Here is a 20154-nt window from a genome sequence, read left to right on the forward strand (position 1 = left end):
TCCCACATGAATTGGCATCTCCGAATCCTGAGACCTTAAATTCATTGAAAGTCTTTGGGATGTGCAGGAGGAGACTCTACAGAGGGTGGACTCTTGTATTCTCAATACAAGATCTTGACCAAAAAATTATGCATCTCTTCATGGAAATTAATGCTGTGATGTTATTTCCACCAATTCATGTGTGAAAATGATTCTTCATGCTCCTCCCAACCATCCTTTCACAGTTTGAGCCTGATGAATCTTGACATTGTCATCCTGGAATATGGCCATGATGTGTTTTCCTACACGGTTGTTTAAGAATTGAAAAGCTACACACTCCATCAGTTAGGTTTAGAAGAACTGCTGCCAAACATATAACATGATAGAAACATAATAATCACTGCAATCATGATCCAGTCATATACTTTTAAGCATTAGCCTATTTGATATATATATAAATAAATATAAAATCTTCATTCATCTAGGAAATAAACATTGTTTCTGTTACAAGTCAACAAGTCCAGGTCATATTTCACCTCCAAATCCAAAATCAAACAGACTAAAATAATAAATAAAGACATTACATTTGACTTTTTTGCATTGTATCTTTATTTTGACGATAATTAAGCACATTTTCTTCCATAATTCCCATTACCGTAACATTTTCATTCATGTAATATGAAAACAAAAATGTATTAATTTGATTGTGTTGTTTATTTGTATTTTAATGTCACAATGGGAAATGGGTGAAATATGAGCCAGACCGGAGAGATTCACCCACAACAGCAGCAGCTCATAATGCACACGTGTTTTATTAGAAAAGTTGATTTGCAGAACACTGCATTTGTACTTTACATCTTTACAGATATTAACATTTTTAGGGCATGCTGTAAAATAGCTTTCATTGGTTTTGTATACAGCAGCTACACATACAAAAGAATACAAACGTGACAGAAATATACAGTCCATTATAAAAATTTACACCCAGGCACAATTCTCTCTTCATCATAATTACAGTCAAACCGAACTTTTACACATCTCTGCAATTAGCATTACCGACACCATCAATATACAAACTATTTACAATACTTATCACTAGAGCACTTATGGCATTTCTGCTACACAGAGGTCTCTTGCTCCACATGAGACACTGGGTTTGATGGGAGAAATGTTTCTGTCTCTTCCTGTATTCCAGCATCCTCCTTTACGTTCCCATTTATTTCTTTATGACCATCAATCTGCCAGAAGCAGTTTTACTACAGTAAAATCACCCAAAGCAACAAGGCATTTTATTGTGGAGTCACAGTAGCGTCTTACCTTGTGTCGAGGATGGGACGTGCAGCAAGCGCTCGGCTCCACAAGCTTGTGCAGAAGGGAACGTGCGGTTCTCACCACCGGATACACTGTGCCAGACGCCACATCGTCTCCTTTTGTTCGGCCTTGCATGCAGTAGAAAATGTTTTGCATATATATATATAAATAATAAAACTGTATTTTTACATTTTCTGAAGATGTGAATGGTGCTTGCCCATTGTAACACTCAACACAACAATGCGAGGCTGTTGTAGGTGGTCGCCACAGTTTTTATTTATCAGTGTTATTTTAGTATTTTGAATTTAGATTTTATTTTTATAATTTTAATTTGAGCAATTTTAAGTTCTTTTGTCACTTTTACTTTCATTAGTTTTTTTATATTTCTAGTTTTAGTCATTTTAAAACTTCAACTTATTTTTTTCAGTTAGTTGACAAGGCAACAATTCTAATATTTATGTTTTTCTTAATATTTATGTATTCATTCTTTTTTTATTTCAGCTTTATGCTAACACTTTACAATAAGGTTTCATTTGTTAACATTAGTTAATATGAACTAACATTGAACAAAAATAATTCTACATAATTTATTAATATTAGTCCATGTTAATTTTTTTACTTTTACTAATCAAAAGTTGTATTTGCTAACATTACTTAATGCACTGTGGACTAACATGAACTAACCTTTACTAACATTAATATAAATTGTTTAAAAAATATATTGCTTTTTATTAGTTTATGTTAGTTAATGCATTTACTAATGTTAACTAATGAGACCTTATTGTAAAGTGTTATCCACTTTATTTCAATTTACACTTTTTTAATAGTTTGAGTTAACCATAACACTGGTTTCTACGGAGTGGTTGCTAGCCCTTTCCGAGTCTAAGCGTGTGATTTCTCTATTGAAAATCTAGTCCACAAGACTAAACTCCAGATTTACTAACAGCTTGCGCCAGTGCAAACCCTCTTTTTGCGTTAAAAAACATCTGAATTTACTAAAGACAAGCAGTGTCAAAATTTGCTCTTAAAAGGTGTGAACAGGGTTATTTCTGTGGCTGATCTTATTGCATATGCATTTGTAGGAGTTTCCCTTTCAGACTAAAATTTTGATCATTCAATGTGATTTACTAAGGTTTGCACTAGTCAATTTACTGGTATTTGAGCCATTATTTACCACCCAAAAAAAAGCATGTCTTAAACCAGACGCTAATTCGCGCTGTAATAATACCATCAGAAGCTGTTGAGGTGAATGTTTCTCACCTGTCATGAAGCTGATAATGAGTCCGATAAGCACCACAGTGGAGGAGTTGAGCGCACTGTACCACATGTAGGACAGAGAGTAGAAGCCATGCAGCCCTACAGGTCTGCTGAAAAACAGAAAAAGCATTTCAATTCTTTCCCTCAATAGATGCATCTACATTACACTGCATGGTACTGATCTACAAGTCACCTGGCAGCATCTATGATGGTGATGTTGTCAGGGCCGGCTGCTACTGTGTTAGTAGAGTTGAATGGAGGAACCACAGAACTGGACATCCGAGACAAAAAGCCACCAATGCCAACCCAGAAAGATATGAGCAGACCTGCAGCAAGTCCCGTTACAGCTCCCTGAATGAGAAAGAGAAAACGTCATTATTTATGTTAAAAATTATTTAAGCTTATTTCCACAACAGAATAAAAACATAAAAGGTAATTAATTATGACATTTTATCTCACAAATCTCGCAATTCAGATCTTATGGCTAAACTCGGAATTCAAAGTCAAAATTGTGAGTAAAAACTCTGAATTGCAAGAAATAAAGTCAGAATTTTGAGATATAAAATCACAATTGCAAGAAAAAAGTCTGAATGGCAAGATTTAAACTTGGAATTGCGAGATAGAAACTCACAATCAATAGAAAAACCAATTCGGATTCCAATCAATTCGGGAATTAGTCCGAATTGTGAGCTAAAATTAACCTTTTTTCATTTTTTAAGTGCTGGAAACAAGTTTCTAAAGATGTTTGATGGTTTGATGAATTGAAAGAAGGAACTTACAATGCTATTGGCGCATGGGAAAAAGATGCCGAGACAGAACAGGCCGAGCAGTGGCCCACCGACCATCCCGAAGATACTGAGAGCAGCCTGGAAGTGAAATACACAACTAGAGGTTCAGTAAGCGATGACATCCAGCCGTTTGTTATCGCGAAACAAACCCTGACAGGATGATTGTGCTGGGTCTTGTATTATCTGGTTTATTTTGCGATAACAACAGACTGGATGTACATTATTCTGCTTATTACATGATTGATTCGAGTTAAAATCTTTTATTATCTCATTAAACAAGTTTCTGTGAAGAAGTAGTTCCAAGCAAGCCGATTTTTAAGGCCAGACGAATGAAAAAGTTTAAACAAAGTGGATATTTAAGGGATAGTGTTTCACTTATTACCCAGATTTTCACTAAATAAATAAAGATGGAAACATGAAACATTGAAATGAGAAGAAACTGATTTAAAATCTCTCCTTTTTATTAACCCAGTGTACAAAGAAATCGTTCCAACAAGATGAACATTTATAAACTCGCAATTCTGAAAAAAGTCAGAATTGTGAGATAAAAAGACGTTGCGTGCGTTTTTAAGCATTGTGGTTTAAAAACAAGTGATTTTAAACAATTGAAGCAGCGAAAGAGAACTAATTTCGCTATATGTGCTCGCTGTGAGATTGTTAAGCCACTGATCATAGTACATGCGAGTACTGAATAGGTTTTTTTGGCACCAAATTGGGCTTCAACGATTAAATACACACACTTATGTGGTCAAAATGCCCGTCTTTGCACGTATCCTAGTACACACAGTCAGTTATGTCTTAAGTGAACGTAAACAGTTGAGAAAGAAAACGCATGTGTAACAGTATATTGGATCCATGCATTTGGTCTTAAAGTGACAGCAGCCTAATAAACCTGTTGACGTCTGTCATTAATGTTAAACAAAAGAGAGAAAATCTCTCACTGCTCTTGACTGAATCAACTTTTGTAGCTTTAATAAAATTAATGTTTTTTTAATTTACACAGACAGGATATATTTTTGATTTCTTAAAATAAGCTGATTACAGCAATAATTCATCAGCGCTTATAAAAGCATGTATGCTTACCTGAAGAACTGAACTGTTCATCAAATGGACGACATAAGCCATAGCCAGACATATAATCCCATATGATACGGCTGGATGAGGAATATAATCATCCATTATAAACATGCTCACTGAAAGCTTCATTTGATCACTTTGAGCAAAAGGGGAAATCAGATGAAACATATTCTATCATTGTGCATCAGTGGGAAGACAGAAATCATTTCAAATAGAGAGCTAAACATTCAAGTTAATGTCTCACCCAGCATCTTCGAGAGCAGAGTGGCTCTGGCCTCCGTCATTGAGCAATGGGGTTTGATCAGATCCATTATGGTCACTGTGGCCAGTGAGTTCAACGCTGAGGATATTGTACTGTGAATGAGAATGAGAACATTTCCGTTTTATTTTACAAAGTTTTTAAGCATGCTTGTGCACCGACTATTGTCTTTAGCTGTATCTCTGCAGAATGTAAGTTTATTATAGAGACAAAAGTAAACAAAGCAGATTTGCATGAATATGCACTACCTTTTAAAAGTTTGAGTACGATTGGAGTACGATTTTATTTGAAAGAAATTAAACTGATCAAAAGTGACAATAAAGACATTTATATCCATTTCAAATAAATTTACTTTTGAACTTTCTATTCATCAAAGAATCATTTTCAGAATCATTTTTCTACAGACCTATGAAGCAGCTCAACTCTTTTCAACATTAATAATAATGAATGTTTCTTGACTCTCAAATCAGCATATTAGAATGATTTCTGAAGGATCATGTGACACTGAAGACTGGAGTAATGATGCTAAAAAAAAACTCAGCTTTGATCACAGCAATAAATGACATTTGAATATTTACATTTATGCATTTAGCAGATCATTTTGCATTTCATTATTTTTGGGTGACATTTTGATCATTCAAAATCATTCTCATTGACCATTTCCATTAGATTCTTACTATAATAGTCATTTTTCTTTTACTTAAATATGATTTGTGAAATATGATTGCGGGTTAATAATGTTACCTGAGAGATGCACTGAACAAACACGCCACAAACAATCCAGGAAGTCCAGGGAAGTTTTGTAACATGTCCATGACAAAGTAGAGCACCATCTATAAAGTCAAAGAACATCATAGAAATTCACTATTCCATTCAGGAGCTATATATGCAGTCTGTTGTTCAACTATAAGATCATTGTAAATGTGGTACTAGTTTGGTGCTGCTAACCTGGTCTTTGGATGTGATGTACTGCTGTTCTAAAGGGCTGTTGTTACCGTAGCAAGCGTACATGACCAGCCCCATGAGACAACTGAGCATTAAGGCCACCTGAAGACACGGAAACACCATATAGCAGGACCTGCACGAGAATTACGACACATAAGTAAGAAGAACAACTCTAAAGTTCATCTGAGAGTCTTTGGGGTCTGGTAAAAGGAGCGCTTACATGACGGCTTCTTTCTCCGTGCGAGAACTGAGGTACCTCTGGACCTGAGCCTGGTTCACTCCATAGAGAGACAGCATCAGGAACACTCCTCCAACACCTAACGTCCAGAACGTGTGTCTCACCGTTGGGTCAGGATTCAGGCTGAACAGACAGAGTCAGTCAACTGGAGAAATGACTGAATATCAACACAATATCATTCATGTCTGCAGCACAAACAGTACAGGATGAGTTACATGTCTAGATTTAATACTTAGGATTTGAGGTTTGTTCCTTTCAGTACGTTTCACTACACATGTGCAGAGGCAGTCAGAAGATGTCTAAATTTAGAAACGTTTCAAGGTCAAAACTTGGTATTAAAGCGAGAAGTCATTTAGTACAGAGGGTTTTAACCTCGATAAAAAGCAGAAAATATATTTGTTAGGGAAGGTAAAAGTTAACACATTACACTAAGATATTAAATTAATGTAATAATTTAACACATTGACCAATTTCAAGTTTCAGCCAGATAGAAATTATGAGATTAACATCACAATTATTTTATTTATTAACTTATTTATTATTTTTAGTAGTGCTGTAAAATAGATTGATTGCGATTAATCGCATCTAAGATAAGTTTGTTCATATAATATATATATATATATATATATTTTATACATGCGTGTGTGTATATATATACACATATATATAATGTTTATGTTAGATGCGATTAATCGATTTGACAGCACTAATATTTATTTAAACATTATTATTTTTAACAGTCCTAGTTTGAACAGTAGAAAATAGTTTATCTGCTTTGGAACAATATTGTGAAAAGTGGTATAATATATGTGACTCTGGATCACAAAACCAGTCACAAGTCGCACGGGTATATTTGTGGCAATAGTATGGGTCAAATGTATCGATTTTTCGTTTATGCCAAAACTCATTAGGATATTAAGTAAAGATCATGTTCTATGAAGATATTTTGTACATTTCCTACCGTAAATATATAAAACATTTATTTTTTGAGTGAATGCAACACAATCGCGAACATAAATTGACAACTTTAAAGGTGATTTTTTTCAATGTTTCGATTTTTTTGCACCCTCAGATTTTCAAATAGTTGTATCTAGGTCAAATATTGTCCTAACAAACCATACATCAATGGAACAATTATTTATTCAGCTTTCATGTGATGTATACATCTCAATTTCCAAAAATGTACCCATGTGACCCATGGTTTTGTGATCCAGGGTCACATATATACATTTCAATTTATCTAACATTAAAAGGATAGTTCTCCCAAATATGAAAATTCGGTCATAATTCACTCACCCTCAAGTAGTTCCAAACCTGTATGAATGTCTTTTTTCTGCTGAACACAAAAGAAGATATTTTGAAGAATATGGGTAACCAGACAGTTGATGGACCCCATTGACTTCCACAGTATGGAAAAAAATACTATGGAAGTCAATGGGGTCCATCAACTGGTTGGTTCCCAACATTCTTAATTTCTTCCTTTGTGTTCAGCAGAAGAAAGACATTCATACAGGTTTGGAACAACTTGAGGGTGAGTGAATGAATGAAGCATTTATATAGCACTTTAATATTACTAATGTACACTTAAAGCCCTTTACAATCATGTCAGGGTTCTCTCCTCAACCACCAGTTGTTTGCAGCATCCCGGATGATGTGACGGCAGCCACAGTACAAAGGCGCCAGTGCGCTCACCACACACCAGCTATAGTGATCGAGCCAATTCAGTGGATGGGGTTGATGAGGAGGCCATGATTGATAAGGGCCAAATGGAGGGAATTTGGCCAGGACACCAGGGTTACACCCCTTCTCCCGTGTTACCCCCCTCCTTACACCCCTACTCCCAGGGTTGCCCCTACACCCACCCTTACGAGAAGTGCCATGGGATTTCTAATGACCACAGAGAGTCAGGTCTTCGGTTTAACGTCTCATCCGAATTGTGGTGCTTCTTACAGTATATTGTCCCCGTCACTATACTGGGGCGTTAGGACCCATACACACCACAGGGTGAGCGCCCCCTACTGGCCTCACTAACACCTCTTCCAGCAGCAAACTGGTTTTCCAAGGACATCTCCCACCCAGGGACTGACCAGCCCTGCTTAGATTCAGTGAGCAACCAGTCTTGGGATACAGAGTGAAATGGATGTGGCTGTAAATGATGACAGAATGGTGAACTATCCCTTTAATAATAATAATAAAAAGGTTAACTGCCAACTTAACACAAACTAAATATTAAAAGGAGGGCCTAACCTCAAAAGGGGATCATCATCATATTTAGGGGGCCCTGGCATCCCCTGATTCAGTGGAATCTGGAGCAACTGGAGCAACCTTGTGGTTAAATGTGCAATGCCAGCCACACCAAACCAGTTCAAATGAACTTACTCGAAGCCAGAGATGCGTCCACCGTCTCTGACTTTAACCCAGGTCTCAGACAGACCACCAGCCTGCTGAACGCCCACAATGATGACGGCCAGCTGACCAGTAAACATGACTACTGTCTGAAAAACATCGGTCCACACCACGGCCTTCAGCCCACCCTACCAGGAGGACAAACATGCTAAAATCATTACAAATTCAAATGGATTGACGCATAAATGTTTAGATGTAGCGCTAGCTGATGAAAGTTTACAAAGACAGACATTTTTTCATGCAGTGATGAATTGTATGTAATCTGTAAAGTAAATTCATATTGTGTTGACCTTAAATAAAAATAAATAAATAAAAAGATCTTACCAGTGCTGTATATAGAGTGCAGACTAACCCAGTTGCCAGTACGGCTCCCCATAAATGAAAACCAGTAACTAGAGACAGACATATGTCAAAGCAGAGACATTTATTTATTAATATAATGTTAATATTTATTGGAAATTTGTTGCAACATTACCTGCATTCAGTGCAAGAGCCGGTGTATAGATGCCAACACCCACATAAATGACCTGCAAAACCCACACAGTAACTCTCTGAGCCACTGAATGCATTAAATATGCAAAAATGGAAACTTTATTTCACAACAGAGATGCTAGAACTTACCATCTGAAAAATAAATGTAACAGTGCCACATATACGGACGGCTTTACAGAAGCGCAGCTCCAAATACTGCAGGCGAATGAGACGTGAGCATGTTTAATAAAGGCATCAATGACAAAAGAACAGGTTAGTGGTGCAAAACTCGCCTAGAGTGTTGTTATGGGGTTACTAGGGTGGTCTCTAAATAATATCTGTAATAATATGTGTACCTGATAAACACTGGTGAGATGCAGTCTGTAGAACACAGGAATGAAAATGTGTGCTGGTATCAGGAGACCCAGAATATAAGAGCAGCCTATGAACCAATACTGCGTGCCATTGGTGTAGACTTCAGCCGGCGTGCCAATGACGGCCACAGCCGACTGGAAGGTGGCCATGAGAGACAGAGAGAGCGGCAGGCACTTCATACTCCTGTCTGCGAACAGAAACTCTCTCGTGGTGCTCTGGCGGCCTCCGGTGAAGGCGTAGTACAGCCCGATGGACATGGAGGCCACCAACAGCAACACAAATATCACATAATCAATAATAGTGAAGTACTTGGGTGCCGATGGATCCATACTGAGACTTCAGGCATGGAGCGTGATATTAAAGTCTCTGTTGCGTGATCAGGACAAAGGTCAAAGCCATCGGCCTGCAAATCTGATGACGACCTGAAACATGTCACACACACACACACAGACACACACTGATAGAACATTCAGTACTTACTCAATCAGGTTAGGATTTCATGTTATGCTAGTATGTTGACATTTAAAATAAAATCACATCCCAGCCTCCATTTTAACACATTGAATATCCTCTTCCCTTGGAAATATGTCACATAGGCCTAATAAAATAATAAAATAATGACTTCGGGAGCAAACAATCTACGTCATCCCATCAAGTACTGTGAATTGTGACCTGAATTAGCATAAATAATATTTATTTTAAATACTATGTCTACAGTACTTTGTCTGATTGGTGGATCGCAATTATTATCTTTTTCTTTATGTTAAAATTGCACAGATTAATGGCTTAAATGCAGGTGTATAACATCATTTAACAACCTCAGATCTCAAAGTGAGACTGTCAAGAAAGATTTAAACTACATTTGCATATATGTAGTCCTATGTATGCATGCATGCATGTATGTATATATATATATATCAAATTCTATACAGAGAAAATATCATTTTTACTTCCAGAACCCAACAGTAATACTCTAAAGAGGTACAGGAGTACGGTAATTTTAAAGTAGCATATTATACATCACAGTGCGATGGTATTAGCATGTTTTTTTTAGGAGTCTAAGGGGTTAATAAAGGATGGTGAACACTTCTCTACCAGGCACTGCAGGGTTAACAGTTCCTGGCAGTTGTACTAGTCTGCACTGAGACAAGACGCCACTAGATTGCAATTTCAACTTTACCCCAAATGCACTCCCTAGGACCATAATTCATGTAAAAGTGTAAATATGTTATCATTTACTGAATGATCTACCCAGTTATCCCTACCATTAGTTAGTGAAATGTAATTTCACTTCCTTGTTATCGTTGGTTAGTTGTTGGACGCATGCTGTGTTCCTCATCAACACAAGCACAACTAGTGCGTTACATGTTTGCTCCACATGCAGGTGTTCTTACCTAAAGTAGTCAATCAGATCAGATGGAGCTTCATACACTTCATGTGTCATCCGGGGGGCAGACAGTGTTGCACTAATACACTCCTCCTAGTATTACAGTTGCCATCACGCCTGAAGGTTACAGACTGACTGAGCCACTTTATCACAGTCAAACACCTGTGCACCTTACAATTTACGATCTCTAAATATACTCAGTGATAGTTAACGTGTTTCCCACCACACACATATGCAGCTGTTTTTTCTTTTTCGATTTTAAAATTGATATGAAATAATAATATGCACATTACAGTACAAAATGCATCCACGTGGGGAAAAATAGAGCGTAGTAATGAACCCAGATTACGTGGCTGCGCAAACAGCGCGCCGTGATGATGCTCTAGAGCGCGGTTTGTGTTTTAGCTTCCGAGGTGACACGTGACACCACGTGACACAACAGCGCGCCATAATTCCAAACATTCGATTTACAAAGAAACAAAATAAGCAAAAGTAAAATATTCGCGCGTCAAGAACATAGTAATGGACAGTCAAATGGAACCAATGGAGCACGGTAAACTTAGGCAGTTTGTTAACATCTAAATGTGTCATATATCAAGACGTTTTGAAAACAGCTAGTAGTTGTATGTGTTAGGCTACTTACAGTAACGCTACATCTGATATAGTCTTCCTTATGGACTCGCATGACTACATTTATTCTTCTTTTCTATTATTTTCTAGATGTCACAAAAACGTTTTGATTTTTAAGTGTATGCTTACGTGCCTGGAATTAATATGGCAGACACAACTCAACTCAACTCACTTATTGTAAATACATTGACAAAAAAGTAAATGCATCAATAAGTAACAATACACTACAATCAAAATGTCACTTGTTTTGATTTACAGATTCTGTTCAGTCAGTTTAATCAAATTCATAAAGGGTTAATATATATATATATATATATATATATATATATATATATATATATATATATATATATATATATATATATTCTTCATTTGGACATCAAAGTCTTCTACATCATTTTCCATAATCCATAAAAGATGATTAATCTCATTTAATTTTCTCATATTAAAATATGATATAACTTCTAAGGTGAGGAAAATTTGAATGTTTTCACAAAATGTTTATCATTATTATAATTATTTTGATGACAATTATTCTACAATGTGGAAAATATTCCTACTAAAAATGAGTAGCTATGTCCTAACCTTTGTCTGGTGGTGTAAGCATATTTTCACTTACTCTGTAATTGTTTTTAATGCACCCTGTGTTTATGTGTCATGTTATATATCAGGTGTTCTGAATCACCTGATGGCTTTAGAGAGAGGTATGATACAGCAGGACCAGCATCAGTCTGAGAGGTTAGAGATGCTCAAGGTCAAAGCTCTGACCCTCCGTGCCAAAAGAGATCAACTCAAACGTCAGACAGACGCCATCAAAGTGAGACTGCTTTGAAATAGTAAAGAGACTCTAATATGTGACTTTCTCTTTGATATTTGGTAGAAAATGAGTAGCATACATTTATTTATGTTACTGAGTAGCATAAATATCTAATTCAGTCATGAAACTCTTGAGGGTGCAGGCTGAAACGTCCTTTACATGCAATCTACAAGCAATCACATCATTACTGCATGGCGATGAGATGAGGTTAAATGAGAACATTTAAATGGTCTGGTCCATTGTTTGCTGTAAGCTAGTCCTGCAGTGTGCCATCAGAATTCTTCTGAAACCCTCCACCTCCCCAGCTCCACCTGCCTAGATCTGCAATGTGATTTTTGTACAGTATGTCTATATATGCAGCAGTGTGTCTGTAGAGCAAGTCCATACTTGCTCTGAAGCAGCAGCAATAATCAACAACAACAACAACAGCATCATAGCAGATCTAGTCCGCCAAGACCAAATACATTAACACTGCCATATTCAATAACATGCTCAAACTATTCAGAGAGTTGTCATGATTGACCTCTAAAATGTTAATAATGGTTCTAATTCTATGATAATAGTGACGTTCACAACACACAACTGTATCAAACAACACAGATAAACGTTATCATTGGATTTACGTTTTAGAACGATTTTTTTCCAGCTCATGAACATTAACAACATTCATAACCAATCAGAAACCACTCGAACTTTTAAAGCGGCAGATGGCAACTGCAGCACGTGCTTATAGCAAACACAAGGTTACTGTGCGACGGTGTGAATGCTAATATAGTTATCTTTAGTTATTCTTGGTGTAAATGGGCCTTACTGTAAACTTATTGTCATTGTGTATGGCAGATCCTTAAAGATAAAATCAGCAAAGATCTTCCTTTACAAGATGATGATGATGCTGGCGGCCTCATAGAAATGCAGCAGTCTTTGTTAACTGCTTGGAAAATGCAGTTAAAAGATCTTCAGCGTGCTCATCACTTAATTGGTAATTATATTCACATCTCATTTTAATGGTGATATTGATCAGTCCTAGATCGATCATGCTTCTGTTTAGGCCTGATCGTATGTTCTGTTGTTTTTATTTATTATTAGGTGGCTATGATTTGGTGGAGTGTAAGGAAGGGAAAAGTGTGTGTGTGTCTTTTCACACAGCTTTTGAGGGTGTGTATTTGGACACATATAACATGGAGCTGGATCTGACGCGCACCGTGCAGATCTCCCGCCATAACATCCCACCGTCATTACCACTCGAGAGTTTTGCCAAACAGAACCTGCAGAAAGACCTGAAAGCCTTCCTGCAAACCCTCAGCCAGAACCTCAATGCTTTAGCTGGTCGCAGACAGCAGGTTTCCCTCGTCAAGGTATTTTATATAGAGATTTTTCTTTTTTATATATATTTATGTATAAACTGTATATATATATATATATATATATATATATATATATATATATCATTCACAGGAATAAAGGACATGCTCTCTTATGCTCACCAAGGCTACATGTATTTAATCAACATTAAAAACAATAATGTTTTCTATTTTAACATATATTTTAGAATGTAATTTATTCCTGTGACGCAAAGCTGAAATTACCAGTCTAAAATGATGATTTGCTGCTTCCCTAATGTGAAGTATATCCGAGTGAAACAGCTTCTCAAACAATAAAAATGTTGGGCAGGACTTGACTTTGTCCATCGGGAATTGATTGGATGGTTGTGGTTTGCTATTGGTGGATCTCATTTGAGTGAAAGGTTGTCCCGCCTTTGAGTCAGAGAAGAGATATCACTGCAAGAGGGAGGGGAAGTTATTTTGATGAAAGATTATGAGGGCATATGAATTTAACGCGGATAAATCATTTATTAAAAAAATAAAGATTTCATAAAAAACAAGAATTGTCATTTAAATTGACTTTAATGCTGAATTTTTTTGTAGAAATGGTGATACAGTTTTTCAGTGACTAGATTTTTTTGATTAATCGAAAGTTCAAAAGAACAGCATTTATTTGAATTGGAAATCTTTTGTAAATCTTTTTGATAAATTTAATGCATCCTTGCATTCTCTCCTGTCTTTGCCACAGGAACTCGTTGGTTCGGTGGAGGTGATGGAGAGCAATCAGCTGTGCAATATTCTCGTGCTCATGTGTACAGAACAAGGAGAGACTCCCAAAGCTGTTCTGTGCACACTGGAGTATGGAGATCTCACACAATGTCTCCCAACACGTGTCAGCATTGAGAGTGAAGGTACGGCACATCGCAATTGAATTGACCCGGGCTAAGCTTGACCTGCGCTTACGATTTCTCGCTTGGAAGAGAACATTCCTGTAGCACATATACACTGTAACACTATACCATGACACTAGCAACAAGGAATGCATGAACTGACAAAAAAAAAGTGTTGCTTGTGTGATATGTGATATAAGTCACTTTGGATAAAATAGATACAAATTTAACAGAACATATTAATATGAATTATTTAAAGGGACAGTTCACCCCCCAAAAAATTTAAATTCTGTCATCATATACTCACCTTCAGGTCATTCCAAACCTGTAAGTCTTTGGTTAATCTTGTAAACACAATTTAATTTTTAAGGAAACCTGAGAGGTTTCTGTCCCTCCATTGAAGGTTCAGGTAACCAAAACTTAGAAGATCATAAAGCATTGTAAAATGAGTCAAGCGGTTTAATCCAAGGCTTGTGAAGAGACACAATCGATTCATATGATGAACAGATTTGCTAATGCTTTATTCTCATATAAACACTCATGCATATAGCACATAACAAATGGTACATGGAAACTCATGATACATGTGCATCACGTGCTAGAACAAACAAACCTCATCGGTTCTCATGCATCACACGCGTCTTTATGATGTGCTCTGTGTATGTGTGTCGATCATTGTTTAGATGAAATCTGTCCATCATATAAAGTAATCATATATCTTAACAAGACTTGGATTAAACCACTTGATTCATTTCACAATGCCTGTTACCTGGACTTTCAATGGAGGGACTACCTCTTTAATATGAAACGATTTTCAGTAAAATCTCTACGGTCTGTTAAACATTGAATGGATATTATTCTTACATGGGCTGGGATGAAGTGTGAGATTACAAAGCATTTTTATCTGCTATTTTTCATGCACTAAAAAATGTAAATCAAATGAAGTGCTTATCAGATTATGAAGTTGTTTTAGGGTAAATGTATGTGCTCACGTTCATTTGGCAATAAGGGCGGACACATAGTTTAATCCAAAGCATGCACTTTCTTTATTTAAAGATTTGAAAAAAGAAAAGTAACTGAGATTACAATAATTTTGTGTATATTTGCTTTTATTTTTGTAGATAAAACCATTTCGGAATCTCCACAGTGGAAGAAAAACCAGTCGCTGCTCCTGGAGTCTCCAGCTCATACGGCTCTCCTGACCATGAGGAGGATGGGAAGCATAGCTTAAGGAAATCAATTCATTTAATGTAAATAATGTTCTGTGATAGTGCAGTTAAAAACCCGACAATGAGCTCATATAACAGAGAGATGCGTCAGAGGTAGATTAGCATGCAGATGAGGAAACAAACAACTATTTAGAATGATCTATATGTTCAAAATTTCCTTAAGGACAAATAAAGATTCATCTGACAACCATATTCACAAGCATACGTTGTTAAATATGTTCTATCGTGTTGAGAAAGCTCCTTATTTTCTGTCGTAGTTTTTCTCTCTGCAGTTGTTTCAGTCTTTCTTTATACCCTCTGTAACACTCTTCCTGATACATCAGCTCTCTCTGGGAGATGCTGTCGATCAGCGCCAGGTTTTTCAGCTGTAGAATAGATAGCTGACCATTCTCCGACGCTTTGAATCTCTCTGTGATCATAGATGGAGATGAATCATCTTGCTTGACAAAAAATGATGCTGATTTAGCAAACCTCTGTTGGTTATCATCCTCAAAGGTTTCAATAGAGGACAAAGCTCTGAATGCTGGGGCAGATTTTGAGAATCGGGTCTTGTGTGCGTCGTTTGCCATCCTGACCTCTGATATGGTCCTCATTGTGTTGTTTATTGTCGCGTACGGTTCGCAAAACTTTAATTGCAGAAGACGTTTGTGCTCTTTCAGGACGATCTGTCGTTCCTGCTCCAGCAGTCTGAGGTTGAGTCTGTGTTTGGTGCTGATGTTGTGTAGTTTCCTCTGAAGATAGACGTCCTCTTTGTGGTTCAGCAGTCTTACGTCCATGTAAATGAAAGACTTGGGTTTCTTAATGCTTGGCTGTGTTGTCATTTCGAGATGTTTCTTGAAACAAATACTGTAAATCAAACGCACACCCATTTAGTTTTTTTTCGGTCAAAGCCGAATTTATTTTACAAACACACACAAATGTCTCAGAAGCTTCAAACTTGTAGACCACAATGATTGCTCGAAGGCTAAGTTATTTTATGAAAATATGTATGTGTATGGACATTGTGTATACATAATAAATGCAAGTTTACTCTACCTGAAACTGCTGCATATGTTTTCTAGTCTCGTAAGAGCCCGCATCTGCTGCTATGACACTTAAACATAACATGTATTTCCTTCTGTCAGGTTTCAGAGTTTTGAGTTTCAAAGTCGCTCGGTCACATGATCACTATTGTGTTGATAATGACAATGTAAAGCTGGAAGACCAAATTCTGGCCTTATCTACTTTTAATAGCTCACAACTCATTTAAGACGTTTGAAAATTCTATCATTTACTATAAGAATTTCTTTCTTTCTTACTGTATAAAGATATGTTGAAGAATGTTGTTAACCAGACAGTTGATGAACTTCATTGACTTACATACTTGCAGTATTGTTTTTTCTCCCATACTATAGAAGTCAATGGGGCCCATTCATTGTTTGGTTACCCATATTCTTGAGGTAATGAATGACAGAATTTTCATTTTTGGGTCAACTATCTCTTTAAGCCTTACATTATGTATATTTTGAGATGTATAAATTTACTCTTATAATGTTCCATAGTATTGTTTACTTTACACACTAAAATACGATAGACTTCGGTTATTGCTACCGAAGGAATAGCATTACTACAGAATCGTAAATTAATTTGGAATCTCCTTCAAACCGCCTCAAAGCTCAAAGCTTACAGAACGTTTTGTTCTTTTAGAACGTGGTTCGTTAGAATGTAGGTAATATGGGAGGTACTAGGATAGCATTTGACGTCAGTTTATGTTCAGTTCAGACCAACGTCCAATCAACTACTTTCACAACAAAAACAGCGATTTAAATGAGTAATTTTAGGAAGTTAGTTCTATTAAAAAATTTTAAAAGCCTAAATTTGAGTTTGTCGCTGTTTTCTTCCACAGTGAATGTAAAGGTGAGCTGTTTGAATTATAGTTTTTAGTCAGACAACACAGAGATTAAAGTCGATGTCATAATTTGTGCATTCACTACAGAAACAAGCTATATTGCAGTGATATGCATATATATGATTGATCAGTGCTGTAGATTTTGTTTTCGTTAACGCACAGAATAGTTGATATAGTTCATATGTGCGTCGAAATTGCGCAGAAAATCAGACACTGGTGTAAATAAAAGTCACTCATTCCAATTGTGTGTATCTCAAGTTACGTTGCATTACAGTGTTATGTGTGATATAATGCTTCACTTTTAATTCACGTTTGTGTTTTTAATTTTAGGCCTTAAATCAAAAGGAAAGCTAATATCCTGTTTGTGTCGTTAGATCGAAATGTTACAAATGTCCGAAGAGAAAACAGTAAGTAAAAATTTAAGAGTGTTTTCCAGAGTGTTTTAAAGTTGTTCAAATTGTCTCCCCCTCATAATAAATATATATAATAAACTTTGTATATTGCCAAAGTATTACAGAGGGAAACAAACAAAATGAAATAATAAAATACTGTAAAAAAAAAATATAGACATCAAAAATCCAATAAAAAAGCATGATAAACAGCTTGTATTTCTTCTCATTTCCGAGTCAATGCAGGCAGTTTGTGTTGATGAAGCTGGGAAACTGGGTGTGAAACATGTTCCTCGGCCTGAACCCAAAGATGGGCAGCTCCTCATCAGAGTCGCCGCTACCGCTTTAAACAGAGCTGATCTTCTGCAGGTGATCCACAAATCCTGCCGAAGTTTGTGTCCTGGTCAATTTCAACCCCATTGATGGCTCATTTTAATTGACAGAAAAAGGGTCTTTACCCACCTCCCCCTGGAGAGAGTGAAATCTTGGGACTGGAGGCCAGCGGGGTGATCGCTGAGATCGGTCCTGGGGTCAAGGGGAACTGGATGCTGGGAAGTAAAGTAATGGCTTTACTCGGAGGAGGTGGCTATGCAGAATATGTAGCTGTTCCAGAAGAACTCATCATGCCTGTCCCGTCAAACCTCAATCTTCATCAAGCCGCAGCTCTTCCTGAGGCCTGGCTGACTGCCTACCAACTTCTGCACTTCATAGGTAACAATGTCAGCTTATGAATGCTTTTTATGCCCACTATATTCCCATATGCTGCCCTTTTTTTAGCCAAAGTGAAGGCGAATGAGACGGTGTTGATTCATGCTGGAGCGAGTGGTGTCGGCACCGCTGCCGTTCAGCTGGTTCGCTTATGTCGTGCCATTCCAGTAGTAACAACAGGGAGCCCTGAAAAGTTAACATTTGCAGAGCAGGTTGGAGCAGCTGTGGGAATCAATTACAAAGAGGAGGATTTCTCGGAAAAAGTGCTGCAATTCACTGAAGGTCAATCATTTTAGTATAAAAAATATCTTTGTTAAATGTTGCAATGAATGCATTTAAACGAATTGTGTATTTTCGTTTAGGTAAGGGAGCCGATGTGATTCTGGACTGCATTGGTGGATCTTTTTGGGAGAAGAACATCTGTAGCCTTGCGATGGATGGACGATGGGTGCTTTATGGTGTATTGGGAGGGAAAACAGCAGATGGAGACTTATTTGGCAAGCTTTTGAGGAAAAGAGGGCATCTGCTTTGCAGTCTCCTCAGAAACAGAAGTTTAGAGGTAAGAGGAATTTTCGAGAAACCATTTTTATTGATAAATTGATGTAGAATAAATAGTTCACCCCAAAATGGTCTGAGACTATTCTGTCATTATTTATTCAAACCTCATGTCACTCCAACCCATAATGCTGTTAATTGTGGCCTGTTTTAACTCCTTTAATGATGTATAATTCTCAGTTTGAAGCGTTAACGGTTATACGCTTTGTATGAATGATTGTGTCTTTATTTCTAGTATAAAGCAGAGTTGGTCAGGAGTTTCACCGAGCAGGTTTTGCCACACTTCCAGTCGACAGATCCTTCTCTGCGGCCTGTGATTGACAGCATGTTCAACATGGAAGATGTTGAAATGGCTCATCAACACATGGAGGCCAACAAGAATATTGGGAAAATCATTATCAAAATTGGAACCTTTTGATCACAGTATTATTATGGAATACAGTCAGTAGCATCACCCGATCAGCCCCTGTGCAGCGGCATTGAGAATAACATCTATGCGTTTTCATAGAGCAACAATCAGCGGATTTGATTTATGACCACTTACAAAACTGTCGTCAATGTTAAAAAATGTAAAGTTCCTATATTAGATTAATGAGATCAAATGTTGTTAGAGGTTTGAATCTTCCTAATATCTGTTATTCCATTTCGATTTATTTTGTGACCCTAAGCCCTAAAAAATATACTTACGAACTTTCTGGACAAAATATTAAATAAAAAATGTAATGCATTTTTTGGAGATATTTTGTTATTTTTATTATTTTATTTTCCTCTGAATTACTAGATTTGATCAATAATTTTTATATAAATAAGCACATTATTTCACTAAAATACAAAATAACTTAAATCAGCAAAGAAATCTCACATTGTCTCTGCCGACCTTTGTGAAAAAATAAAACATGATATTAAATGACTCTTACCACTAGATGGCCTTATTGCTCTATATGGAGCAAATGAACTGTTTCCCTGGATCCTGAAGTCCCATTTAAAGTCAGTTTGCTTCAGTATGCATTCAGGTATATATATTTAGACATTACAAAATAATTATTTGGAAATATTTGAGCACTTTTCTTTCCATTTTGAGCATTTTTTTTTAGGTTTGTATTGATTTGGCAACAATTCGAGTTCAAAGTTCAAAACAAAAGTAAATCTTTGAAGAATTTTTATTTGAATATGCTGATTTTCTTTGTGTGTGTGTTTGTTTAAATGGACAAAAATAAAAAACCTCACTTCCCA

At 36.7% G+C, this 20154-nt stretch overlaps 3 protein-coding genes across 3 annotated transcripts; 2 read left to right on the plus strand and 1 right to left on the minus strand.

Annotated features, from left to right (window-relative positions):
• Positions 1–775: 775 nt before the first annotated feature.
• slc5a6b (solute carrier family 5 member 6) lies at positions 776–10827 on the minus strand. Its single transcript, XM_082142978.1, has 16 exons — positions 10501–10827; positions 9088–9528; positions 8882–8947; positions 8736–8787; positions 8585–8652; positions 8234–8388; positions 5837–5977; positions 5620–5749; positions 5416–5504; positions 4657–4766; positions 4419–4489; positions 3327–3413; positions 2741–2898; positions 2551–2657; positions 1297–1418; positions 776–1217 (listed from the first exon to the last, which is right to left on the minus strand). The coding sequence occupies exons 2-16, from the start codon at positions 9433–9435 to the stop codon at positions 1098–1100; spliced, it is 1824 nt and encodes a 607-aa protein (XP_081999104.1). The 5' UTR covers positions 9436–9528; positions 10501–10827; the 3' UTR covers positions 776–1097.
• Positions 10828–10894: 67 nt separating this feature from the next.
• cenpo (centromere protein O) lies at positions 10895–16415 on the plus strand. The gene is made up of 6 exons (XM_082142989.1): positions 10895–11046; positions 11795–11940; positions 12781–12919; positions 13027–13295; positions 14011–14173; positions 15274–16415. The coding sequence occupies exons 1-6, from the start codon at positions 11016–11018 to the stop codon at positions 15381–15383; spliced, it is 858 nt and encodes a 285-aa protein (XP_081999115.1). The 5' UTR covers positions 10895–11015; the 3' UTR covers positions 15384–16415.
• A 709-nt stretch (positions 16416–17124) lies between these two features.
• On the plus strand, positions 17125–20154 carry tp53i3 (tumor protein p53 inducible protein 3). Its single transcript, XM_082142984.1, has 7 exons — positions 17125–17277; positions 17600–17676; positions 17896–18027; positions 18102–18369; positions 18436–18648; positions 18729–18925; positions 19157–20154. The coding sequence occupies exons 2-7, from the start codon at positions 17650–17652 to the stop codon at positions 19337–19339; spliced, it is 1020 nt and encodes a 339-aa protein (XP_081999110.1). The 5' UTR covers positions 17125–17277; positions 17600–17649; the 3' UTR covers positions 19340–20154.

This window comes from Leuciscus leuciscus (genome assembly GCF_965113295.1).
Source record: "Leuciscus leuciscus genome assembly, chromosome: 17".
NCBI lineage: Eukaryota > Metazoa > Chordata > Actinopteri > Cypriniformes > Leuciscidae > Leuciscus > Leuciscus leuciscus.